This window comes from Eleginops maclovinus, chromosome 20 (assembly GCF_036324505.1).
Source record: "Eleginops maclovinus isolate JMC-PN-2008 ecotype Puerto Natales chromosome 20, JC_Emac_rtc_rv5, whole genome shotgun sequence".
In the NCBI taxonomy this organism is placed as follows: domain Eukaryota; kingdom Metazoa; phylum Chordata; class Actinopteri; order Perciformes; family Eleginopidae; genus Eleginops; species Eleginops maclovinus.
In genome coordinates, this window is record NC_086368.1 from 2,901,931 (window position 1) to 2,929,375 (window position 27,445).

At 40.9% G+C, this 27,445-nt stretch overlaps 1 protein-coding gene across 11 annotated transcripts in view; it reads left to right on the forward strand.

Annotated features, from left to right (window-relative positions):
* nfasca (neurofascin homolog (chicken) a) overlaps positions 1-27,243 on the forward strand; it is a 96,488-nt gene extending 69,245 nt beyond the window's left edge. For 4 of the 11 annotated variants that reach the window (XM_063911131.1, XM_063911135.1, XM_063911133.1 and 1 more), the window contains 7 exons: positions 3,602-3,844; positions 4,453-4,572; positions 8,190-8,339; positions 9,247-9,375; positions 14,123-14,158; positions 14,740-14,809; positions 22,155-27,243. In XM_063911131.1, coding sequence (XP_063767201.1) covers positions 3,602-3,844; positions 4,453-4,572; positions 8,190-8,339; positions 9,247-9,375; positions 14,123-14,158; positions 14,740-14,809; positions 22,155-22,383 — 977 coding nt within the window. In that variant the 3' untranslated portion in view covers positions 22,384-27,243. Of the gene's footprint in view, positions 1-3,601; positions 3,845-4,452; positions 4,573-8,189; positions 8,340-9,246; positions 9,376-14,122; positions 14,159-14,739; positions 14,810-16,473; positions 16,704-22,154 lie in introns of those variants that run through there. The other 7 variants (XM_063911138.1, XM_063911139.1, XM_063911141.1 and 4 more) reach the window with 4 other exon arrangements.
* The last annotated feature ends 202 nt before the right edge of the window (positions 27,244-27,445 follow it).

Consider the following 27,445-nt stretch of genomic DNA (forward strand, 5'->3'; position numbering starts at 1 on the left):
TAAAAGAGAGACAGCAGGTGACAGAGAGACAGTAAGTGTAAGAGAGAGACAGTAAGTGTAAGAGAGAGACAGCAGCTGACAGAGAGAGACAGTAAGTGTAAGAGAGAGAGACAGTAAGTGTAAGAAAGAGAGAGACAGTAAGTGTAAGAGAGAGAGAGACAGTAAGTGTAAGAGAGAGAAACAGCAGGTGACAGAGAGAGACAGTAAGTGTAAGAGAGAGACAGCAGCTGACAGAGAGGGACAGTAAGTGTAAGAGAGAGAGAGACAGTAAGTGTAAGAGAGAGAGACAGTAGGTGTAAAAGAGAGGGACAGTAAGTGTAAGAGAGAGACAGTAAGTGTAAGAGAGAGACAGTAAGTGTAAGAGAGAGACAGTAAGTGTAAGAGAGAGACAGCAGCTGACAGAGAGAGACAGTAAGTGTAAGAGAGAGAGACAGTAAGTGTAAGAGAGAGAGAGACAGTAAGTGTAAGAGAGAGAGAGAGATTAAGTGTAAGAGAGAGAGACAGTAAGTGTAAGAGAGAGACAGCAGCTGACAGAGAGAGACAGTAAGTGTAAGAGAGAGACACAGCAGGTGACAGAGAGAGACAGTAAGTGTAAGAGAGAGGGACAGTAAGTGTAAGAGAGAGACAGTAAGTGTAAGAGAGAGACAGTAAGTGTAAGAGAGAGAGACAGTAAGTGTAAGAGAGAGAGAGACAGTAAGTGTAAGAGAGAGAGAGAGAGTAAGTGTAAGAGAGAGAAACAGCAGTTGACAGAGAGAGAGTGTAAGTGTAAGAGAGAGAGAGACAGTAAGTTAAGAGAGAGAGACAGGTGTAAGAGAGAGAGACATTAGTGTAAGAGAGAGAGACAGTAAGTGTAAGAGAGAGACAGTAAGTGTAAGAGAGAGACAGCAGCTGACAGAGAGAGAGTGTAAGTGTAAGAGAGAGAGAGACAGTAAGTGTAAGAGAGAGAGACAGTGTAAGAGAGAGAGACAGTAGGTGTAAGAGAGAGAGACAGTAAGTGTAAGAGAGAGACAGTAAGTGTAAGAGAGAGACAGAGACAGTAAGTGTAAGAGAGATACAGCAGGTGACAGAGAGACAGTAAGTGTAAGCGAGAGAGACAGTAAGTGTAAGAGAGAGAGGGACAGTAAGTGTAAGAGAGAGAGAGACAGTAAGTGTAAGAGAGAGAGACAGTAAGTGTAAGAGAGAGAGAGACAGTAAGTGTAAGAGAGAGATAGACAGTAAGTGTACAGTAAGTGTAAGAGAGAGAGAGACAGTAAGTGTAAGAGAGAGAGAGACAGTAAGTGTAAGAGAGAGAGAGACAGTAAGTGTAAGAAAGAGAGAGACAGTAAGTGTAAGAGAGAGAGAGACAGTAAGTGTAAGAGAGAGACAGTAAGTGTAAGAGAGAGAGACAGTAAGTGTAAGAGAGAGAGAGACAGTAAGTGTAAGAGAGAGAGAGACAGTAAGTGTAAGAAAGAGAGAGACAGTAAGTGTAAGAGAGAGAGAGACAGTAAGTGTAAGAAAGAGAGAGACAGTAAGTGTAAGAGAGAGAGAGACAGTAAGTGTAAGAGAGAGAGACAGTAAGTGTAAGAGAGAGAGACAGCAGGTGACAGAGATAGACAGTTAGTGTAAGAGAAAAAAACAGTAAGTGTAAGAGAGAGACAGTAAGTGTAAGAGAGAGAGAGACAGTAAGTGTAAGAGAGAGAGACAGCAGGTTGAAATTCGAGGTAGTCCCCGCTGTCTCCTCAATCGTCTTCGAGGGAACATTTTGCGTTTCATTTTTTGCCATGGCACGTGAAGTCTTTGAACGCAAAACGGACAATCTCTGGGGCATTGGGTCATTGTTGTTCGCGGTTAAACTTAAGTTCACGTTAGTATCTTTTTGTAATGAGAACATGACGTGACGTCATGTGCGATGTATGACATGGAAGCAGAAAAACTGTCCCTTGCACCGGAGGTAAAGGGCTAATAAGAGAGCTTGACGCACACATCATTCCGAAAGATGTGTGCATCAAGCCCTAATATTGGCCCCCTAGCTCCGGCTGTGAATCACGTAGGATCTCGCGGGAGAATGCATCGGAAAAAAGAGAGTCTACCGATTCTGGCAACATTTCTACACCGTATTATGGCATAAATATTAATAGAAACATATAGAAAACGTTGCGAAAACGCGCCGGCGCCTTCGTCAACCTCAGGGTTTTAATGACAAAGTCGAGTCCTTTCGAGTCATCGTGAGTCCGAATGCACGAGTCCGAGTTTAAGTCATTAGTGCTCAAGTCCAAGTCAAGTCACGAGTCTCTAAATTTAGCTCACGAGTCGGACTCAAGTACTACAACACTGCTCTGCAGTTTCAGGGGTGTGTGTATGATTGGAGGAGATGCATGTCCTTGCATCAATTTGTCAGGATGGGGGAAATATTCTGACGAATGGTGTGAATTGATGAGTCTGCTGGGGGTGACAAAGAAACTCCATCAGCTGTTGGCCCTTACATTCACTCCCTGGCTTTATCATCTTGCTTCTGAGCTTTTCCAAAAGTCATGCCACTCCGCCATCTTTATCCATTGCTTGTGTTCACCTGGTCGGTCGTACATACAGCACTGAGTATCACAGGTAAGGTGTTCTGAAGCTTTGTTCTGACCCGGCCCCCTTCACTGGGCTATAATGGTTTCAGATGTTTCCATCATCACGTCTTACTTTCCCCTGCACGGTGGTTGGATGGTATGATTGGTATCCAGCCTGGTGATACGAGCATGCTGGCTGGGGTTCGGGGTTGTGGTGTGATCGGAGTAGATTTGCGATTACAAGTATGAGTACATGAGGACAGTATTGGTGCATCCCTAGCTAGATCACACGTTATTTCCCATAATGCAACCAATAGCCTATTTCTTCTTTGACCCCTGTATTTCCAGTCCACAGCCCTAGTCTGTAACACAGCCTTTTGTTATAAATGAATAGTCTGTGAATCCAAGCCATGGTAAACCCTGATGACATCATCATGGGTTAATCTCTCAGATTGTTTAATTAACACATTTTAAATCCAGTCAATTCAATTCAGTTTCCTCTATGAATCCTAGAGCTCTAACTTTCTCACTGGCGCAAGATACGTAATACTTCCTATAATGATGAAACTGACCTTTATTGACACAAAAATGTTGTGTCCTTTGAATGCACCACAGATATTTAATCAAAATAAGGTTACTTGTTGGGGTTTTCTAAAGTCTCAAATAATTTGCCTCCTTTTATCACGGTGTGACAGGCATGTTGTTCAGCATGCGTCCTCTTGGTGGCAGTAACCCTCAGTCCATGCAGGACCATGAAGAGTGTGAGTGCATCTCAACAGAGAGGAAGCAGAAACACTGCAAGGAAGGCTGTGATGGTTTATTCACTCATGATGACTTAGTCTGACGTGTGATGTGCGCAGTGAGGAATTCCTTGTCCTCTGTGTGTGTGTGTGTGTGTGTGTGTGTGTGTGTGTGTGTGTGTGTGTGTGTGTGTGTGTGTGTGTGTGTGTGTGTGTGTGTGTGTGTGTGTGTGTGTGTGTGCGTGCGTGCGTGTGTGTGTACCTGGTAGATGTTCTCCTGCTGCCTTGTGTTTAACCCTTTGCTCTCTCCCCCCTCCTCCCTTGTAGTCGAGGTTACAGAAGCCTTCGTAGATTCAGCTTTCTCTCCTACTCCTCCTCCTCTCGCTCCTCTTCCTCCAACTACCATCGCTCCTACAACCATTAGTACCTCAACTACTACAACTTCTACTACTACTACCACTACTATTACTACTACGACTACTGCTGCTACTACAACTACAACTGAGGCGCCCACTACCACGGCGCGTCCCGAGCTGGTTCCCACCAAGCGTTCTGATCAGAATGTGTTGGGTACATGCTGTTGTCCCTTTTTGGATTTACTGTCTTTTTATTGTGTTGGTTTACAATGAATGGCACTTCATGGATAACAAAAGAAGATTGCCTTCTCCCACCTGACGAAACAGGAAGCCACATCAGGGCTGCATTCCAATAATCTGTGCTGTACCTACTGTACAAAAAGTGGGGAATTACTTAAGAATATTGGGATGTAGCCAGCAGCCAACCTCCTGGTCAGGAAGTGAGAATACAAACCTTTTTTAAATTAAATGAAACAACACAATAGCCTTCATCTCTAGAGTGATAACGCTTGTGATATTGGCAGAGATCACCACTTCTTTTGGTTTTTAAGTTCAAAGCATCCCAGCTAAGTGTTAAAATATCCTCTGTTATTTTCCTGTGGGTGAATTTTCTGTCCATAAACACAAACATACCTCTGACTTCGAGCAGAACATGATCCATTTGGGTACTCATTAAAGCGATCACTCTGGTAGCCAGAGCCCCTCGGTGCTCGCACCATGCATCGGTCTTCATGAGACTAGTGTGTGAATGTTGTAACTGTGCAATCTCTGCCACTTGCCCCTAACCCTTAACCCTCTACCCCTGACCCTCCCCCTGTGTAGTGGCCCCTGGGCCGGGGATCTGGAATCTGACGGTGGAGCCTAGAAGTAACCAGACTTACGTCAACTGGAGACACACCTTACCAGCCGGCAGCGAGTTTGTGCTAGAATTCACACTGGACAGTAAGAAACCAGTCCAAGCCATCTTCCGATATCAAAACCAAAAGCTGTCTGATTATTAAAGACTAAAACAAACAGAGTAGAGAGAGGACACAAAGTAAAAAGAGCAGAAGCAGTGCAATATTTCAAAGATAAGGCAAAACAGATCTGTAAGACATGAAATTAGAATCTAATAGACTCTACCCTGTCGGGTTGACCTTTAAGGTGAAGGACCAGCTCTCATTTTAAATCCTCGCTATCATTACCTTTAATTTAAACAATGGGTCAAATGATTATATCTAATATCGTTTTTTGGTTGTAGTGACGATCCTACAGAGAGTCATCACAAACTCTTTAGCTCTGTATCGTGTTCGCCTCTTTCCGCTGACAGATTCTTATCCCTTAAATATACTGTTTGGTTCAGTCTCAACACTTGCAAACTATTTGCAACACATTAGCTAAAATCAACTTTACAAAACCACAATTTGTTGCGAAGTTCTGCCCCCAAGGAGCAAACGAACCCAATGTGATTAATGCAAATATAAAACAGAGACAGATGATCCTGTTGTAGTGACCCAATCGGCAGATTTGACAAAATGCTTTGTTTAAGAAAGACTTCAAAGGAACCTCAACTAACCTATGGTTTGCAGTGCTGGGGTTTAGAGAAATGACTGGATGTTTGAACACACCTTCATCTACATTAGCATCTACTCTAGATCACCTTTATAAATCGCACTGTATAAATTATGTTCAGTTCATCTTTATTCACAGTACTCCCAAAGAGATGGACTTTATTTTCTGGACAAACCTTTCCCTCTTTTCCAAACGAAATTCAATTTGGTAGGCAGCAGGATTTGTATTGTGATGAAGCAAACACAATGGAAAAAATGGATACCTTTTCGTCAATAAGACTTTAATTACACCTGAAAGGCAGTTTCCTTTCACGCCTTAATTCCTGGCTCAATGGTTTTGCTAAAATATGACCTTGTCTTACTGCATAAACCGCATTCATAGCTCAGTGTGTGTTTCTCTGTTGCAAACTTCCTACCTCTCTCTGCTCTTTAAATGTTGGAAAATGTTCATCATCCTGTCACTACTAACTTCCTGTGTGGTGCACCATCACAATGTTTCCTCTCTAACACGCTGTTTTGCTTTGAATGGCTCTCATTGGATTCTGCTTGCTTTGTATTTCTGCCATCACGCTTCCATTATCACTTGCCTTTTTTCTTTGGATTGGATGCTTAGAAATTGTAAAGACTGCTTTTATAAAACACATCATCCCTCCTTTTTCTTAAATACCGAAGCTGTTTGAGATTGGATTTGCCAGGCTCTTCGTTATTGCTTCCAACGTGATCTTTGATAAGGAACGGAGAGAAGGGAGGATGTATTTTTCATGTACTCGGGCAGCGGCTTTAATTCTTAATGATGTCAGTGAACAGAAAGAGCAAAGGGTGAGAAGAAGGGAGGTGGGGGGCGTGATGAGACTGATCTAATGGTCTCCCTCTGCCCATCCTGTTCTCAAAGGTCAAATCTGAAAGCTTTGACTCTAAGTGAAGAGTGGCAGGGACCCCCCCCACCTCCCCTCACATCCATTTATTCTCCACCCCTCCTCCTGACCATTCCTCAGTAGTCTCTGCATGTGTGTCAGAAGATGAACTGGATGAAGGATAATGCTGTTGTTGCATACAAGAAAAGAAATGTGGATAATTGTCATGGAAAAGAAAAATAATGTCACAATGTACTTTAACATGTTCATGTGAACACAGCTACATATTTATATTCTGCCTTGTTATCTCTGAATACCTTGCCTTTTGCAGTAAAAGTGAGAGCTGCGTAAATGTAATCCCAAGTGTACAAGTTACTACTTGGCTGCCTTTAACACAATGAACTCAAAAAATGACATGGCCCCTTTGTAGTCGTGTCGTATACATCACTTTATTAGTTTGTGTCCACGCACGATGTATGATTTGCATTGCAAGAGATCAAGACTGCTAAAAAAAAAGATCAGTAGCAGATATGAACCCCGGGTACTAGGCAACTTCCCTGTCATAACATGATGCAGACATGTCACAGATCTAGACAGATTTTTCTTCCAAGCTGGACTCTTCCTCTATTCTTATTTTAATAAATGCAGGATAAGGTACATTTCGCAACTCTAATCCATTGGTCTGACACCATTCATATCATACCTGACATATTTTTGTATCCAACCATAAATGAAACCCCTCATTTATGAGCAGCTCCAAGGAATTGTCCCTCCTCTCCCTGTCTGCATTATCTGTAGACAGTTTGACTGACAGGAGCTTAACACCAATCAAAAGAAGGGCAAACTAAATCGGCTGGATTTCATTACTGAATGTAAACAGTACTAATCCTTAAAAGGACTGCACTGTGGAAATTAAACTGCCCTTACTAGAGACTCTGTCCTTATCTAAATATCAGCTGTTCTCCGTACATTAATATAGATAAATCTAATTACTCGTTATGTCTAGTGAGGAGGTAGTATTCTTAAACAATGTACTGTACTGGAACAATAGGAGGTTGTTAAATAAGTCACCTCCCAGTTTATGTCAAGATATTTGCTAAGTTTTGGTTTTAACCAAATGTTTGAATTTTGCTGATTCATTCAACAAAAAAGGTTGATTATAAAATGGAGTTAAAAAGACATACTAAGGAATCAGGCTTTAAGTATGGAAATAGTTTGTTTTCAGTTATACATTTTCAGATTTTTGGAAAAATAATTTGGAAACAAATGTGAAAGGGTCAGGTATGCTCCATTGTGATGCTCCCACAAGCAATATTCAACACTGCAGATTTTGAATAGCAATAGCTTGATCTGCAGCAGCTAAAAGTTCTGTGGTCTCAGTAAAAAGACATTGAAATACTTTTTGTGATTGTCTAAAAACACAAACATCACCATATGTGTCGTAATAGTGAACATGACTTGGCCTCACATCCCGGCATTGACTCAGTATGTGTAAAGGACTGGCATGTTTTCTCTCTCTGCATTAGTTGTTTTGTTTGGCTAGGACTGCTGATAATGGCATGGCTTTGGAATGAGTTCAGCTGAATGACATCACCCGGCTAAGATGGTTGATGGTTTGGTGCATGATGTGGACAGCTCGCACTGCAACCTCTGAGTCATGCTCATACCTGCCAGGTCATGGCCACTCGTCTTTCTCTGGAAAGATGCAGATTGTTGTCACTGTGCTTTTGTTTCAACCTCATGGAGATAAGTGTGGGCCTGTGAATACTTGAGACAACAATGCTTTGCCAACCCTTCCCTTTATTCCTCCTTTCCACAGACAAAATGTGGCCATACAGTGTAAAATGAACCACAATGTCTGTGCTGCACTGAGCTTCAAAGAGTAGCTCCTTGCTCGTTAGAAATATAGCTATAAGATGGAAACTACATGTTGGATATGCTTCTGTAATATAAATCAGTGAATTCATCTCTATGGTGGGGATGGGCACTGCATTGTTATCAGTCTCAATTGACCTCAGTAACCCTGCAGTAACTCAGAGAAAGCTCTCTGCAGTTCATCGTGATGCTGTGACTTTTGCTAGTAAAGACAGCCTTTACTGTGGAGCGAAGGCCACACCCCCTGGAGTGTGATTTGCCCCTTTCTTGTGTCTTCAAGGCGACAAGTCGGTGAAAAATCACTCTGTGAAACAGCAACCCCCCATTACGGTGGCCAATCTGATCGCAGGCGCCATGTACCATCTGAGGGTTTACTCCAATGAGCTCAACAGCGTCAGCAGCAAATCTATCACCTTTAAGACCAAAGCAGGTGAGACCCCTCCTGGCCAGGTGGAACCGGGGTTCCAGCCAGGTGGGTTACTCAGGTGCAAGTATGTCAGTGGTGTCTACAGTAACTCACTGAAGGCTGGGTGAGTTACCATGGTTTACTGTTTGATTCCACGTTCTACCGAAGGTTACTCCTCTGTATTTCGGAGACATCTAACTTCAACAGTATATAATTTAGGAGGGAAGGTTCGTGAGGTGGATTATCTGACTGTGACTTTCCACTCTCACGCTCTGTTATGAAAAGGAAATGCTCATAGATTGTTCATAAGGGACCTCTGGGTTCTTCTGTGATTATTGTATGGACATAATAAGTAAAGAAATATGTATAATATATGGGTGGGTGGGTGGGTGGATGGACGGATGGGTGGATGGACGGATGGATGATGGATGGATGGATGGATGGATGGATGGACGGATGGATGGATGGGATGGATGGATGGATGGATGGATGGATGGATGGATGGATGGTTGGATGGATGGATGGATGGTTGGATGGATGGATGGATGGATGGATGGATGGATGGATGGATGGTTGGATGGATGGATGGATGGATGGATAGATGGTTGGATGAATGGTTGGGTTATCTCTTGGTGTATTGGAAGTTACAATCATTTTTCTACCACAAACCTCTGTTTTGTGCTCATTTTCTGATTTAAATGGACACAGTGTGTAAGGGGGAAATGGACAAACACTGACTGTTTCTAGATCTTTGTACAACATCCTGGATTGGGGCTTGGGGGCAAATAATATGTTGGCTCTGAACTGCTGACTTCTGCTGAGCGCTGTGGGATGAGAACAGATCACTGATGTGTGAGCTGGGACTCACTGTGCTGCTGACAATGACTCACTGTGTTTCCACTCTGTGTGTATGTTGTGTGTGTGTCTCCAGCCTACATAGACCAGGTAGACATCGCCACTCAAGGCTGGTTCATCGGCCTGATGTGTGCCATCGCCCTCATCATACTCATCCTCCTCATCGTCTGCTTCATCAAGAGGAGTCGCGGAGGCAAATACCCAGGTAAAGCTTTCATATCTATTAGATAACCAAGAGTGGTGCAGGAAGGACGTATTTGTGTGGGCCGACAAGGAAGTTAGCATCACATCGACTCCCTCGACAAAAAGTATTGGGATATTTCTGTTGGATTTTGGAATATCAAGATATCTGGGTAATCTCCACATATCAACACCACTCTTATGATATTTGAAGCGTAAAGGCTATCGCTAATATATTTTTAAAAAAAAGCTAGCATAAGGCTATAAACAAACTACATCATCGCTGCGCATCACCGCCGCTAAGCTAAAGGCATAATGACGTTTAGTGGTCTGATTTAACCACTGTTTTTATGACGCATTTAAGCTTCAGCCATTCACCAGTGGGGTATTAACTGAAGTATTGTATGTCGTTAAACGAAATGTTAAAATCTCTTCAGTTTGTGTTGACCACAGATCAGATCAAATGCTAACTCAATTTTGGGTTTTAGGACTCATTGCTGCAGCTCTCTATTAGTTCGGTCATCTATAGAAGTTTTGTGACCGTGGAGAGCGAAGGTTCGTTTCTCACTGGATTTGTCATCTATAAAGGCTTGAAAAAAAAACGAGCCGTGGTACCCCTAACAAAAATGTGGGGCAATTTTGTGAGAGCCCTATATCCAAAATGGCTGCCATCAGCCAAGCTGGAAATGAACTTTTTAATGGTTTTGCTCACAGTGCTGCATAATACATGGTTTCTGATACTATTTGGCTCAAGAAATTCCTAAATGATGTAGATTTATTGATTTGACCTAATTTTGACATTCAAATTGAAGATGGCCGCCAATTTTTGTCTCTTTAAATGTACATTTTTCAAAATCATCATAGAGCCTTAATATTAGGCTCAAATGAAAGCTCTGCTCATACTGGGTTCAGTTATGGGCATTACAATTACAAGTAGGCTACACTGAAGTAATCTCAAATGTAAAAAAGAGCTGATGTTATTACTGTGTTAAACATTTGGTGCCATCATTTCATTGCGAACCGGAAAATAATTTAACACTTCTCAATGTCATACAATATCTCTAAAGTTGTCTTCTGCAGTAACTCAACAAAGCATACCTCACTCCCAATCAGTCAGCACCACAACCCAGTGATGTGTGAACACACTCTCTGTAATGTTTACATTTCCATGGTTTCATGTCACTGGAAAATTCCTTGCTGCATTGAGACACTTTGTTTGAGGTAAGTTCATATACTCATATAACATTATTCACTAATCCAAAGATAATTTTATCATTATGAATGTAGGACCGCAAAGAGATAATGTTATGTTCAGAAGTTATCATTGATAATTAGTGTTAGCTAAGTTAGGTAGCTACTAGCTAACGTTAACATTAGCTCTCACAACTTATGCCGACTGACATGACATGAAAACAGCATGACAGAGCAACATATCTAATTAGTTAAATCTAGCATTAACATCATAACCAGCTGTTCTGACAAGGTAACTTGCTAGCTTCTTACATGATTCGGGTTTGCAACACTGCTAGATGGCTGATGATTAGCTTCTATTGGTACTCTATAGTGTTTTTTTCTTTTTTTTAGTTTTATGTGAATATAGCATGAAAAAAGGCACACTGTCATTTGAATGTGTGCTGAAATGTGGCAAGCCTTGTGAGTCATCTGATAAAATCAACCAAGCAAAGTGGGAAAACTTACAATCCAAAGCCAAAAACTAGTCAGGGTTTGACAAATTTGGTCATGTTTACACCACCACTTCCTGGCAAAATGGACGAGAGAATCATTACATGCATCAATCATGTTATATCTCCATCTAATTTTCAGGCAAGCTTGAAAAAGCCAGTCGGCGCGCAAACAAAGAAAGTGACATTGCTCAGTGTTCAAACTGAAATACCAGCTCAGAAGGCGCTGTGTGACAAAGAGTCAGAGGGACCATCACCAAAGCGCCTACGTTCATCTGTGGGTGGGCCTCTCCATGACAACACAAAGTGTGTGTGGTGCATGCAAGGTGAGGCCACGAGGCACCGAAAAAGAGCACGAAGCAAGCTATTTAGAATCAACACACAGTCAGCATGGCGTGCCTTCAAGCGCCACACAGTCCTTATAGAAGATGAACAGTTGAGGGACCGTCTCACAAGGCTCATTGAGTCAACATCAGCACTGTCAGATCCTTTTGCAAATGACATCATGTACCACCATGTCTGTTGGATGAAGCACATTCACCATACACATTTCAAGCCAGGTGATGCAATGCATCTCCAGAGTGTGTCACTCTCAGAAGCAAAGAATTTGTTTTTTAGACATGTTGATTCTGTCATCTACTGAGCGTGAGATCCGTTCACTTCAGTCTCTTTTAGCAGACTACGAACGCATAGTCAGTGAGTATGGCTATGCAGTGGGCGATGTTAAATCATCTTACGTCAAGGACCTGCTCATTAATGAATATCAAGAGAAAATTGGCTTCAAAGAGTGAAGTCAGCATAAAAGAAAGTGAGTGGGTCTACGATGTTGGGGGTGGAGGTGACTACATTGAAGCTGCATTCTCATCCCTTGGTATCAGCGATGAGCAGCTCCTTCAAGCTAGACCCAGTAAGTGAAAAACCAAGAGACCATGTTAGCCTTGTGGACATGGGGCTGATCTGGCGGCTTGCCACCCCCACACCTGAAGACCGTGAGTCTCAGAAGCGGGACGATTCAGAGTACCACTGGGGTGACTACTTGGATAAAATATGTTCTATGATCTTCTCACGCCACGCCAATGCATACCTGATCATACTTGTCAATGACAAATATGATCTTCCTTTAAGCATCAAGGAGCACGATTGTCGGGCAACAAAACATCCAAAAGGTCCAAATGTTTTCCCCAAGCCTGGAGACAGGTTTCCAGGTGCCGCTGAGTTCAACCAACTCATGGTTGATTCTGGAAACACGGTCAGACTGCAGAAACCTCCAAAGGAACAGCTGAAAAGACAAATGGGTCAGGTGCAGAGTGACATCATATACTGCGAGGGAGAAACGTCAACCAACCTGAGCACTGGCGTGGCTAATGGGGACTATGTCTTCAGACATCCAGAGGCCGATACAATGCTGCTCTCTGCCTATGCAAAGGTGAGAGCCAGTAAGTACACTGGACCTGTTGTTCTAGACTCCGAGGATACAGATGTGTATGTCCAAGCAGCTTACGTCTTGGAGCAAGTCAGAGGCGATCTACTGATTAAACGCAAGCATGTGTTAATCAACTGCCATGCCATGCTCTCGGAAGAGGTTGCAGATATCATCATACCTCTCCATGTGATCACTGGCAGTGACCACACTTCAGGGTTCTATGGCCATGGGAAGAAGAAGGTGTTGGAGAAGGTGAAGATCAATTCTGAGGCAAGAGACCTCCTGGGACGAGTGGGTGAGAGTCTGGAATTAAAACATGAAGTCAGAGCGAATATGAAGACATTTGTCCTCTCAATCATTTATGCTGAGAGTGCAGATGTGAGCTGCGGGCAGGCCAGAGTTTCCAAATGGCACAAACTGAAGAGTAAATGTTCAATCCATCTCCAACCTGATGATGACTCTTTGAATCTTCATATGGAAAGGACAAATTACCTTACATATTGCAAGCTCCATTACAACCTGCAAGACCATCCTTCTCCCATAGGTCACGGCTGGGAACTTGTGAACGGAAAGTGTCGACCAGTGCATCACACCCTGCCCCCCTTACCCCAGCAGCTCACACCTCCTGACTGCTCAGATGAGAGTAGCAGTGATGATGAGAGGAGTCATGGTGGAGATTCAACAGATTCAGATGGAGAGTCTTTTTAGTGAATTCAACAAATAGATTATAATAAATAAACCATGTTAATAAAAACAACAACAAATTAAGGATCTTCTCTGTCCCTGTTTTTATTGGTTCCACCCCAGACATATTATGACTTACTGTATGTGAATGTTGTAATTCTATTTCATTATGAACAGAGCTTTCATTTGAGCCTAATATTAAGGCTTTATGATGGTTTAGAAAAATTGACATTTAAAGAGACAAAATGGCAGCCATCTTGAATTTAAAGGTCAAAATTAGGTCAAATCAATAAATCTACATCATTTATGAATTTCTTAAGCCAAATAGTGTCAGAAACCATGTATTATGCAGCACTGTGAGCAAAACCATTAAAAAGTTCATTTCCAGCTTGGCTGACGGCAGCCATTCTGGATATAGGGCTCTCACAAAAATTTCCCGCATTTTTGAGAGGGGCACCCCGGCTTGTTTTATTTTTTTAGCCTTTATAGATGACAAATCCAGTGAGAAACGAACCTTCTCTCTCAACGGTCACAAAACTTCTATAGATGACCCAAGTATATGGACAGAATGCCATGAATAGAATGGATGGAGACATTGGTTCTTAAACTCATGTACACATCTGTATTTCCTTTTATGACTGATATAGGACTCATTTTGAAATATCCATTTTACTTATTTATGTCGGTAGTTTATTGTTAAGGTATATGTTTCATCTTTTGCCTGGAGGGAAAACAACAGACCAATATTTAAAACGTCAGCACAGGAGATAACTGTTAACCAGGTCCAGACTGACCTACATGATAAATAGTAGTTTTATAGGTCAGAGTTTAACAGTGTACATTTATTGATTTTTCCAAATGACTAAAACACATTGAAATATTTTTTTATTCCCCATTGTTGATGATTTAATATGTGATGATTGAATGATTTGGAACAACAGAAGTTAGTTGTGTTAATGTTTTGCAGTTTCTATAATATCTAGGTGGTGGTTGCGTGACTGGTTTTGCAAAATGTGTAGGTAGGTGCTGAACGGTGATGCCGTCAAAGTTAAAAACTAACACCCAGTAATAAATCAAATAAGAATATAACCTCAAAGCAAAAGACTAATGAGATGAGTTCACACCTGACTGCAGGACTGTGACACCTTACCCCAAACCCAATAATGTTCATAATAACTCTAACTAAACTGAGTTCTTAATGCATGCTTAAGTGAAATCAACTCAGCAGATTAGAAAATGGTCAAAATAAGTCATGAGTTAAATCGCAGCAAGTTAATACATTTTTAAGCAAGCATCTTTTCAGTGAATACATTCATTTATCGCGCCCTAGTTGTGCAAAGTCATCATCTGTTTCTTTATGAAATCAGATATATTAGGAGGTAAGTAAGAGAATTAAGATGCAGTGTATGCTAACAGTTCAAAAATAAAGGTTGAAGACAAACATATGGAATGTAATTGTCATTTGAGGACTAACAGAAGGATGTTCAAATTAACACGATGAACCCCTCAATACGTGGAACGCTGTGTCAGATCTAACCATATCATCAGTGCAGCTCTCAGCTAAATGCCTAACATGTTTCTATTATTCTTTTCTACTCAGTCCGTGACAAAAAAGATATGGCGTTGGACGCAGTAGATCACAAAGACCAGGATGGATCTTTTGATTACCAGTAAGTAAAAAACCCAACTTTATTTGAACGTCTCCCTTTGAAAGGATTTGAAGTTAACTTGAAAGTTGGTGAATGTACTTGGTTTTATGACTATTAAGTAGTAGTGCCACATCTTGTCTTTAATACTGTGCGAAGACTATGGTATTCATTTAAATACAGAGGCATTTGAATCAGTTCATCAATGACGTGTATTTTTAATGAAATGCATATTTAAAGGTTACATGCAAAGTTCCACTATTGCACTGACAGGAAGATAGTTACTTCAAACCTTAGACCAGCTATTTTTTGCAGGAAACCTTAGACGTCTCATTGTAAACTTACACCTTGTTTTGAATATTATAATTGGCATGGTGTCCATATCAAGTTGGCTCTAGTTATTGTAGCAGATATGAGATGTTTTTAGTACAGCTCTGAGCAGTAGGTCATGTGAGCAGAGACGAGGGTTTCATCTGAGGAATTCAGATCAAAGTAGACAATGTTCTGATAATAAAGCAGTTTCAGAGCACAGAAGTGCCATGCTTGACCGATTAGTCATACAGGTGTGCTTGTGTTTGGGAATGAATAATGGTAAATATGACTCCTTCCTTCACTAATGCAGATACATTTGGAAACACAGTTTTCTCTACACTGCAGAGGAAAGCTTCTCAAAACAGCTCTATAGATTCATTTGAAAAAGCTTCACTAGCAGGGACCATGCCACAACGATGTGATGGTTGTAGGTTTGTTGAAAGAAGTGAAAATTAATTGATATGGGGGGGGGGGGGGGTGATATGGTTATGACCAATGCCGCTGCCAAACGATTCCTAGAATTAGAAGTTTAAAATATACACAAGTTAAATATGAATGTGGACAGGCAGATGATGGGGGGACGTAGGGATAAGTGAAGGGGGGATGAAGTGATGTAGGGATGTCTGGATGACAGGATGTAGGGGTGTATAGTTAAATGAGTTGATGGCTGAAAGGATGAAGGTTAACAGAGGACCTTTGTTTCTCTCATGTTGGACTGTGCATGGAAGTTTTTCATTATTAGCCTGTGTTGGAATTGTCAAATCTGGAACTTAATGCTGTATGATCACTAAACATAAAGGTCCTAACGCAGCGACTGCCCGTGAAATACGGTCAGCTTTAATTAGCAGGAAGCTTCTATGACCTGTGGTAACCCTGTACTGTGTGGTGGCTCAACTGAGACATTAAAAACGGATTAGAGAGAAAGTCAAAGGCATCAGAAGCAACATAGAACAGCAATATATGTCACATCACTGTATTTCAATTAAACATTTCCAACATCTGCCGCTCCAAAGCAGGTTTTTTTGTTTGCTATCTCAGGGAGAAGGATTAGCGTTGGAGTAAGGATTAGCACAGAATGAAAGTTTTAAAAATAAGTGAAAATGTGAGAGTTGATTGAGAGTGCTTTCACATGTGTCTGCATTAGTGAGGAAAAAACGTTCAAGTAACTGAAGCACCGTGCCATTCTACTAGCCTATGTTCAAAATGGTATCCTAACCCCATCTTTCTAAACTGTTCCTTAACCTAGTTGTATGTGAAGAAGGCAATTGTGTTGACTGTTAAAAGAATGACTGAACATATGCAGTAGGGCATAATTCAGAATTGTGAGAATAGAATATATTGTGTCCAGTATGTCATGTGTCTTTTGCTCCTTCCAGGTCCTACTGATGTCTTCTTTATGAAGAATGAGTCTGTCTTTTCTGTCTCCTCTCACTAAAAACTGTTCAATTTAACCTGCCTTCTAAACCTCAGATACTACAACTACATGTTCTCACTCAGCGAGAGTGTGAGAGTGACACAAGCTTTAATCTTTGACTATAGACACCGTGGAATAAGACGAGGCCTCTGTAATATCAACAGAATAAATAACAGCAAACATTAATGGATACTGTCCAAAGCATTAGGCAATGACTTATCATTGTGAAGTTATGCTTTTATTTAGGATGTGTTTACTAAAAGTAATATAGCATTATTAGATGACAAACTGGTTGCTCTGCAATTCACAAGGTGGATCAGAATGAGTGAAGCTTAAAGAGGCACAATCAGTGTCTACTGTCACCTGAGTGCTGCTATGCTTAATACTGTGAATAATCCCTCCCCAGTGTGTGGGACCCGGCCTGTTACCTGATCAATAATGACTCTAACATTAATACCCAACCTGTCCCCGACAGTCAAGGTCTTTACTCTGATCCTCACCCCTCGAGTTCACCCAGCTTCCAGCTCTGTGTGTGTTTGTGTGTGTTTGTGTGCATGCAGTATTTACATGCATGTTTCATGTGGAGCTCCGTCCTCCCTCTCTCTGTCTCTACCCTTCCTCTCTCTTGCTGTCTCCCCCTGTTTCCTCACGTCTCGACCCCTCTCTCTCCCCCACGCTGAAATGGGTCATCTGTCCCTGACAGGAATGAAAATGAAAATGAAAATGAAAACGAAAACGAGAACGAGAACGAGAACAGGTACTTTGGTTTTGGCACGGCATCTCTCTTGGCCTGTGCATGTCGGGGGGAGCAGGTGATTCCCTGAGCTAGGGAGAACGTGGGCTGGATAAGGTGCAGCTTATTTGGGGAGACCCCCCCAGTCTGCCTGAAAAATGCATTGCTGGCTCTTTGGTCAGTCTGCAAAGAGTGCACAGATTTCATTCATGACGTTCGCAATATCTGGCCTGCATTATTGTTTGAAGCAGTATTTATACACTGATAGACGGAGGACACGTCAGATATCGCAGATACACCGCAGGGATGGAATATGATTAGCTGAGAGATGACAGGATGCAGCAGTGCCAGCCTCTGGGTCCTTATGTGTGTCATACTGTCAATCAAACCATCAAGCAAACTATATAACCTTCCTGTTGGTCAGAGGCCAGGGCTCCAAATAATTCAATTAGGTGGACTAATATATATCCAATTGATTCCTTGTCTCAGTAGAGATGTTTTAACCCAAAACACATCAGAGAGTGTTGAATTATATATTTTAACTGAGAACAATGCAACCTAGTTGATCGCAAAAAAAGTAATATAACACAAGATAAAATCAATAAAGCATTTAAAACTATTTACAGCAGTTAAGAAAAAGTTATTTCAGTGAGTTTAAAAAAAACTTGGGAGGAACCTGACAAAAAAGGCTTGAAAACAAACGTTCTACTGCACCAATTTTACCAATCTTCTGTCAGTTGCAGTCCTGGATGCATCGAATGATTCGCCAGAATAAAGTGTGTTGCAAAAGTCAGGGGGGATCTTGATTAAAGACGGCATCACAGATTTAACACTCAGTCTGCTTTACATTTATTTCTAGGCATTTTTTTAACCAGGGGCGCTGTTTCTGTCTGCTTCCAGGCTTCATGGTAAGCTAAGCTAAACAGCATGAGATTCAGACGGACCTTAATGCATTAATGTTAAAAGTATTTCTCAAAATGCTGAACTATTCCTAAAAGCCAGTTTTTTTTTATTCTAAGTGAAGATAAAATAATTAAGTTACCAGGTTATTTGTTTGTGGGCAAAATAATGTTACAACAGTATGATCCAGCCACAGTCCTTCTGCTGTCGTGTTGGAGTAAAGCTCATAAGTCTGCATGGTCCAACCTCGGGACAGGCTTTCATGTTTTACACTTAAAACTGAAACATGTTCTATAATCACAGATTCATCCCATAACATCCTCCATCAGCCTGGTGATACTTAATCTACCTTTTTTGTCTACCTTTTGAATACAAGAATAAAATGATTACACAGTGATTTGCTGAAGAGCAGGATGAAAGGACATTAGATGCATCAAACTAAAACTAAGGCCTTTCATGGCTGTATAAAATATCTGAACTAAATATATCTTGGTTCTGCCGTAAGCTCGAAAACAACAACTACATGTTAAAACACCTCAATTAAAACACACAGAGCGCATCACACACACCGCCCCCTAAAGGTTCAAATGTTTTTATCATCATGTGCACAGTCGCTCCAGTGTAGTTATGGCATTGAAAGTCTTAGGTCCCGAGCTCCTCCAACAGTGCAACATATTATTAAAGGACATAAGACAAAATAATAATGAAAGAGAAATAGAAATAATAAAATAAAACTAAAAAGTATTGCAAAATGAACGAATAGAATATAAAGACAAGATGCTAAATGATGCTGGGCATGATGTTTGGCACAGTTTGACACCCTTAAGGAAGTGATTTAGGCAACAAACAAGTGGAGAAAACATTTGGAGGACAAAAGGTTGAACCAACATTTTAAAGATCCAACCAACAAAAATGTATACACTAAAATCCATACAGCTTTCAAATCTTGAAAATACTGGGAATGACAATTTTTCAGTGCATAGCTTCTCTTGTTCTCTCCTTCTTGTTTGGCATCCTGTCTTCTAGTTGTAATGTGCAGCAGAAGAGCAGGACATCGATATGTCACTGTTTCATCCCGCATGAAAAACAAAAGAGAGTTTTATATTGTAGTTGTTTAAAATTAAATCCAATTTATTATAACCTGGGTCTTCATTTTTTTTGTTGGCCATCAGTGATGTACAACCCTGGCAACATTGCTGAAAAGAGTCGAGAAACACTCAGACCATACAGATGTAAACAAATGTGAACAATAGAATAAACCATTACTTTAACCCCCTTAATGGTTCCACATGTTTCTTTTCCACCACAAATCATGCAGCGTTTAATCGTCTGATACCATCCTGGGCTGCTGGTGTTTCCTGCCCCACACAATTCTCTATATCTCAACAGCTGGTGCGTACAGTGTTGTTGTAGCTAGTAGCAATGGCCAGAACAACTAAAATAAGACCCAAGTTGTAAAAGCAGGAATAAGATGGCCCTGACACATGCTATGCTGCCCTAAAGCTCAAACTATGTTTTATCCCACTAGGATTATGACAATTCAAATGTTCTACCTGCCGCATTTAGCAGACATATACATGTTCATGTTGTCCCTCTTCAGTTTTGAAGTCGCATATCTGTGTATGTCACATGTCTGTTGTCCATCTGTCATGACTGTCATTCTGTTCTACCCCTCCCACTTTATGTCTGTTCCCCTTGTCTCTTTTTTATTTTCTCATTGGTCCAAAGGTCTCTTGAAAGGTAGGACAGGAGAAGAGAAGAGTCCTCCTAACCTGCTCTAATATGATCTTCTGTTGCTTATTTGCAGTGCATTTAATTGATTAACAGCTGTTAGAGCCATTCCAATGTGTTAACATCCAATCAACAAAAAGCTTTTCAAAGCATAGTTACTCCAAAACTGGAACATATAAAACCTAAACACAGTTGATGATTTGTATCATCAACGACATCCAGACTTAACAGTCAATCCGGACTGTTTTCCTGAGATTGTGTCAGCGCTGAGAATGAGCAATTCTAATTCTGTTATTCTAAAGCTCACTCCTACCCCCAAATTACTCCACCCACCTTTGCTCTTCAAGTCACCTAATCAGATAACTAAATCATTCCCTAATCTGCTTTATTTCATTCTGAAAACCTGTTTGAGTTATTAAAGGCTCCCTCTTGAAGTCAACACATGAACGCAAACTTGGCAAATGTGTCCAGGGCAGGTGGTTTAAAAATGTCCCTTCCTCTTGACCTGATTCATTTTATTAGCCGTGAGAGAGGTTATCTGGAAGTGTTTCAGTGGCATTCATAGACACAAGCACACTCAAAGGATACACACTGACACTTGAACTGAAAGGCCTTCTGGGTATCTTTAGTGGCGACAATTTTCTTCCTTAAAAAAATACATGAATGCTGCAGTGTGTAAGTATTTCTACTGGCTCTGTGTCTGTATGCTTCTGTTGTTTGGCTGAACTTGTTAACAAACTACCAAAGATGTTAAAAGGTTTTGAGTAAAACAGAAGGGGATTTTCCTGGCTAATTAACATGCTAAAGGATTTTAAGATGACGTTCCTACCCTCCCATTCGCCCACTCTATGCTCTACTCCCACTCTCTTCACCTTTTCATCTCTTCACCTGGTCAGATGTCAGCATGGGTGCAGACAGCGTCCGTAGCTTTACTGTCTGCTAACTGCCTCGCTCCTCTCTGAAAGGTTTCCTGTGAATTTACATTATAAATATGTGGGTTGAATTTGCTAGAGTTGTCAGACTGTGGTTTGTACTTTTTAACAGGTTTCTAAAATGTCTGTGTTTCCGCATGGAGCATGATGAATCTGAGAAGCTACAGTGTACATTCTGTTCGGTTCCCCCGTGGGAATCTGAATACATTATGATAAGCATAATATGCTATACGCAGACCTGAGCGGAGAAAGAAATCAAAAGAAGAATCGTTCACTTCTGCATCCTTTAAGTGCATTTCCTGCTGTTATGCTACTGGCTTGATATAAAAGGAAAAGCTAATGCTAGCCTGTAGCTCTTACTTCCTGCGCATGACCTTCTCTTTCCCCTGAAGTCAGAGTCAGGAGCTCGCCTTGCTCTGAACTGAAATCAAGCACAACTCTACAGATGAGGTGCAATGGAGTTCTAATGCTTGGATCTCATGTCAGAATATGGCCTAATTTAGCATGTGTATGCAAATGTCTTATTTGAATCTTTACCACAGTATTTATGTCTTTGAATCACTCCTGTCTCCTACCAAATTCTGTATGTTCACTCATTTATTTTGGCAGGTATATTGTATAATGTTTTCTTGTCCAGGAAGTGTGTTTTAAATGGTTTGTACAGAAGTCACAGCTTCTCGTAGATAATACATTGTTGTTAGGCGTAGGGATTAGGTCAGGAAATAGTAAATAAAGAGATAAAGAAGTGTATCCATCACATTTCAAATAAAAGAAATTGGTGCAAACTACATTTCTATGAACAGAATTTCTAGGAGACAGGGTTGCTTGTAAAAAAGATACTGTTAACGTTTTCCAAAATAGTCTTTAAACTTCCAACAACAAGCATCTTTGATGTAAAATACAAACGCAGCTATCATTAAATGGTAGGTTTGGATTTTCTGAGGTCTATCTTGATGCAGTACTCACCAGTAGCTCTGCGGTCTTTATGGTTAGGAGTAATAAATACAGAGACAGGTCCAAATGACCAACTCCATGTGAGTACTGTATTTTTATAGATTTTGAATTATTCAAACCTATCCTTTAAGGCAAATATGGAAAAGAAATGAATTTAAAACATCTAAATTATAGTCTGACCTGACCTGAGTGACCTGAACACACAGTCACTTCAGTAAGAGTTTGAGAAGCTGAAAATATGGAGTGAACCTCATTTCTTTACCTGCAACCCCCATAACCTTTCACTTTCCCCTCTAACCTGTGCCGACGTGACGACCGGGTCTCCATTTCCTGCTGACGCTGTGACAACTTCCTGCTCCCATTTTAACTTTGAACTCTGCTCCACCTTTACAGCAGCGACGAGGACAACAAGCCTCTGCAGGGCAGCCAGACGTCACTGGACGGCAACGTGAAGGAGAGCGACGACAGTCTGGTGGACTACGGAGAAGGCGGCGACGGCCAGTTCAACGAGGACGGCTCTTTCATTGGCCAGTACACGGTGAAGAAGGACAAGGACGAGACAGAGGGCAACGAGAGTTCTGAGGCCACCTCGCCCGTCAACGCCATCTACTCGCTGGCGTAGCGCCGCGTTACCACCCGGGGGACGCGGTGGCACCCTCTGATTTCAGGGTGTTACCACAAACCACAGCACCATACACAAACACACACACGTGAATATATGAATATATGAAACACATTACACACAGAAGGGCAGCCAGGCCTGTCTGGAAACTGGAGGCTCCCCTTTGGATCGGGGGAACAGGAGTGGAATCAGACCACAAGCCTTTACTTTAGTTTCCAGCTGGAAGAAGTTGGCTGGAGGTGACGTTGGGACAAAGAGGACAGTACTTGTTTTCCTCTGCGCTCCGCCTGCCCCTACACAGACTCGAAGTGTGCCTTCGGGGCAGCCTTCAGCACGTGGAGGCATCGACAAGCGTTCTTTAGAGATGTGACTTTGGTTGGTTTCTGCTCCAAACATTTTCAACGTCCCTGCTCTCCTTCCTGATTCGCCCCTCAAAAACCTCGGTGTAGCATCCCAGTAACGTACACACACGAGGTCCCTTACGCACACACGTCCTGTAACATATCAGCTTCTAACATCAAACTCAACAGGATGCCCGCAGATATGTTTATCATATTGATATTTACGCAATGAAAGAGTTTAGTTTTTCCACAGCTGGTAGACGAGTCATTGATTCTTAATGAGTGCTGTATACAGTCCTGGCACACATTTTAATGCCCTGCTAAACTATGCACTATCACCTCCTTCATCACATCTTGGGTTTGATCCGGTTAGTAAAAGTACACGCTTTGGGTTTCTTTTTTACCACTTGCAGACTAAATCACATGCTTTTATTCACTTTGCCTTGTTCGATGGAGTAGACATGTTTTTCTTACCTCTAATCCAATATTGTAGTGCAGATGTTCAAAATGGCCGCCACAAGAAAAGCTACTTCTGCCACAAGCACCAAGCTCTGCTAAAGTATGTTGTTAATGAATCCCTTTTTTAAGAATGACTATTTTGGAGCATGGTAGTAGCTTAGTGAAAGATAAATGGAAGGCAAAAGAGAGGAAAGTTAGTTTTGCTTGAGAAAAACTGTAGACCACAACCGAGTCAATCCCTTGGTTAGCATGCATGCTAACTCTGCATTCATGTCCCATGGGGACAACTGTCAGCTGACAGGGATGAAGCTTCTGGTTTCCCATTTGCTACACATAGTACTTTTTAAAGTTATGCACAAAACAAGCTGATGATAAAACAAGGTTTCATTGCTTTTTCTTAATTATATTCCAAATTACCTATTTTATTCTTTTTAACTGTTACACCAGATTTCTGGAAGTTTAGGGCCCAAATCTTAAAGTCCCCAATGAGTTTTTATCAGCTGGAAGCCAACTCATGTGTTCATGCTGGATGCTAAAATGTACTTTTTGACCCATGGGACATGAATGCAGCTTGAGAGCCAGGAATCCTTGAGATGTGTTCAGACTACATGTTTGGCTTTTTTTTATTTCCCCGCTGGATTATGTTTTTTTATTTTTTTGCATTCTGAGTTCATTTGCCTTAAAAAGCCATTTTAAAAACATTAGAGTTCCATGCACTGGCCTGCAGCTCTCTCTGTTACTCAACACCTGGTTTGTTTATGAATTGGCATCATTAAGCCTAAGAATAGACAAAAAGTTTTGCTGAAGGGCACATTTGGACTATTTAATTTATTTGTGCATTGATTTTGTATTTTATCACACCGCCTCTCAAACGTCAATCTGAACCCACCCTTACACAGGATCCAAGACTCTCTCCGTCCCTCTAGTTTTTTTAACTTGATTATTTTGTCAATCATTACAGATAAAAAAAGGCATTAGGGCAAGAATACTTGAATTTACAGCATGAAAATATATACATTAAATTCACAACCACCTTTGAGATGAAACGTATCAGCTATTTTTTTAGTTTTTGCAGAGGAAGAAAAAAGAAAACTGTTAGAGTAACAGAACAAGTTATAAGAAGTATGTACGCTCAGTATTTCACTTGCCTACGACCATGTTTGTCCTTCTTTTGGCTCACTGATGGACTGACTTTATTTTTTCCACAAACGTTCACTGAGTGCTTCTCTGTTCACCTCATCATGTCGCCACTCAGACTTAGTTACCTGTGACTCAACGGCACTATTAAAACCTCCGATGCTAAATCAAAAAGATCTTAACAGCAGTTAGCGACTGCAGTTCACTTTGTATTTTAAATATTTATTTTATATTTCTATTTATTACATTATGTGGATAGTATTAATATAAGTCCTTAATTTAATTAATTGTTATAAACACTTTTCTTACCAACTTCTTTTGTTGTTTCACACTCGAAATAGCCAGAATAAAGATGTCTCCAGAATCTGTTATTGTTCCTGAGAAGCATAAACACAACTGTATGTTTCAGATATTTGTCAGCTGGCGTTCTGCTGTAAACAAACAACATGTCATCATTGGTGTTTATCTGTCATTGTGCTGCTCTTCTCGTACTCATGTTGTATTAGTTACTCTGTGTTGTCATTCAGATTTATGTACCATGACCTTCCCACCACACAGTTATTATTTATTTGACATATATTCTGTACATGTAGGTCCTGAAAAATCTCTTATATTTGTAAATATATAAAAGTCGATTTCCCCAAAAAATGCTTTATCCGAAAAGGAAACTAAAAGTCACAAATCTGTATCCAGAAAGCAAATGTGACAGGTGCACCTCCATCTGCCTGTAACTTTGTAAAGTAGCTTGGACTAACATTTGCAAAAAGTAACAAGCATCATCCTCCCTGTGTTGCCATTTGCCTTGACATTGTGATGTACGGTGCTGACATTCACTCGTTTGATGATGGTTTGGGTTGTATATTGTGAAAGAGGAATATGTTAGATTCTGTAGGATGTAAATAAGAAAGAAATGATCCAGCATTGTGGCACAGACTGCTAGTAAGCCTAAACAGAACTTTGCTGAGGTGTTAGATCAAACTCATGCTTTAACATGAGTTTTCATAGGACGCCTCTCATCTCTACACACCTGCTGTTGCTTCACCGCTCCCCTTTCAGATGCCTCCTCAAGGACTGAAGGTTACACTGAAGAAGCTGACATATAGACTTTGATTAAATGTATTATGTCAACAATTTTCAAATAACTGTATTAGGTTAGTTGAAAGCAGAAATATTTAGTTGAACCAAATGTCAAATGTTTTTTTTATTCAATCTTAATATTATTGCTTTCAACTAACCCAATGCAGTTATTTGGAAATTGTTGACAAAATACATTTAATCAAAGTCAATGTTTTTTCAGTGTAGAGGTTAAAAACAATACAATATATATAAATATTTAGTACCAACATTGGGTTCATTATTTGTATTCTAAAGTGGCTTAACTTTAGTCAACTTATTCTATATAAATGATCAAAGATTAAACAATTAAACACGAGACTTCATGGCCCACAACAATTGACCCTTTTTTAAGAAGTCTGCAGTTCTCAGCTATTTAGAAGGGCCTTTTTAGAAAAGACATTGTGGATCCATTACATCATTTTCAGTTTGCAGACTTTGAACGAGGAGGTCCCTAAAACGGAACAGTCATATTTCCAACCCAGTTAAGATTTAACCACGCTCAATTCAGCATTACCGTCGCTCTGCGTGACTGCGTCCTGGACGTAAAAAGAGAACGTCCCAGTGCAAAGAATATGAAAGCGGTCTGCAGCAAGAGGAATTTTTGTTAACCTCTGACTGTGTAAAAAAACAATTCACATTTACTCAGCTATGCAAAACGGCGCTATTTTCATTTACTTCAAAAAGATGCTCTTTAAATCTGACTGTGGCTGTCACATTCATATTTCGTTTTGATCTGATACTCTGACGCTGCACCGACTGATTAACAAACCATATCGTTTTTGGCGCCGTTCTCTTTATGCCTCCATGACGCAGTCACGCAGAGCTACCGAAGTGAGCGTGGTTAAATCTTACATTTATTGGAAAAATAATAGGTGATAGGCAGCCATTTCAAAATCGTACTGGCCTTTCAGTTCTCTGCCCCTTAAAAAAAAAAAAAAAAAAAAAAAAGTTCTGTCATTTATACCCTCTTCAAAAAATGCCCCCCTCTGTCTCTCAGCAGAAACTCACAAAATATCCCCTGAGTTTTAATCAGCTGGGTGTTTTTTTTACTATGAAGCCATTATTTTTGTTGACTCTGATGTTGTTAGTTTAAGTCCGGAGCACAGACATCCTGGCGTAAACAGGACAGCGCTGCTGAAGTAGGGAAGCGAAGAAAAAGCACTGAGAGGTCAAACATTGGAGCGTAGGTCCGGACTTTCTAACTGGAATCATTCTAAGAGTGTTCTCCCAGGTTTGGTCTGGACACCTGCACCCCCTCTTCCCCCACGGCCTTTCCTCTTTCCCCCCCAACTGGATCACAGTGGGGAAATGTTTTGAAACTGGCTATATAACAAAGAAAAGAGAATTATGCATATTTGCTGATAAACAGTGCTTTTTTCTTGTTGTGCACGTTGACTCTTTTTACTGTCTGCATTGTCTCAGCTCCCCTTTAAAGGGAGGCGGGGGGGGGGGGGGGGAGATGTCAATGTGCAGTTTTACAGCTTTGTGTTTCTCTTCATTCTGAATTGCTGCACAGTGTAGAATTTTACTGCACATACAAGATTTGCAACTAGATTTTTCAATGATTGATCACATGCTGTTTGGCTTTTCTTTTTAAATGACTTCTCGTGTTAGCATCTTCTTGTTTTTACCATACGAGCAGCTCGTCAAAGTCTTGCTTCTTCAACATGCAAAATAACAGCTTTTGTAAGGTACATACTCAACAGAAAATGGCATAAATATATTCACCATGTATGCGTGTATGATGAGATGTTGCATCTTCTGCTAGCGACGCCTTCTTTATAGTAAAGCTATCTCCTTTTCTCTACCTCCTGATGGCTGGTGTCTCTGTTAATCCCTGAGCTTTTTACCTGTTTTCAAAACAGATTGGACTGTATGTTAAGGACCAAACTGTGCTCTTAATTCTGATTCTTATAGCACAGCTTCCTCCTCAACAGAATTCTTCAGACATTGTTTGCATTGTTTTCTTTAGGAACTATAATTATGCAATCAGCCAACACTGTCTTCCT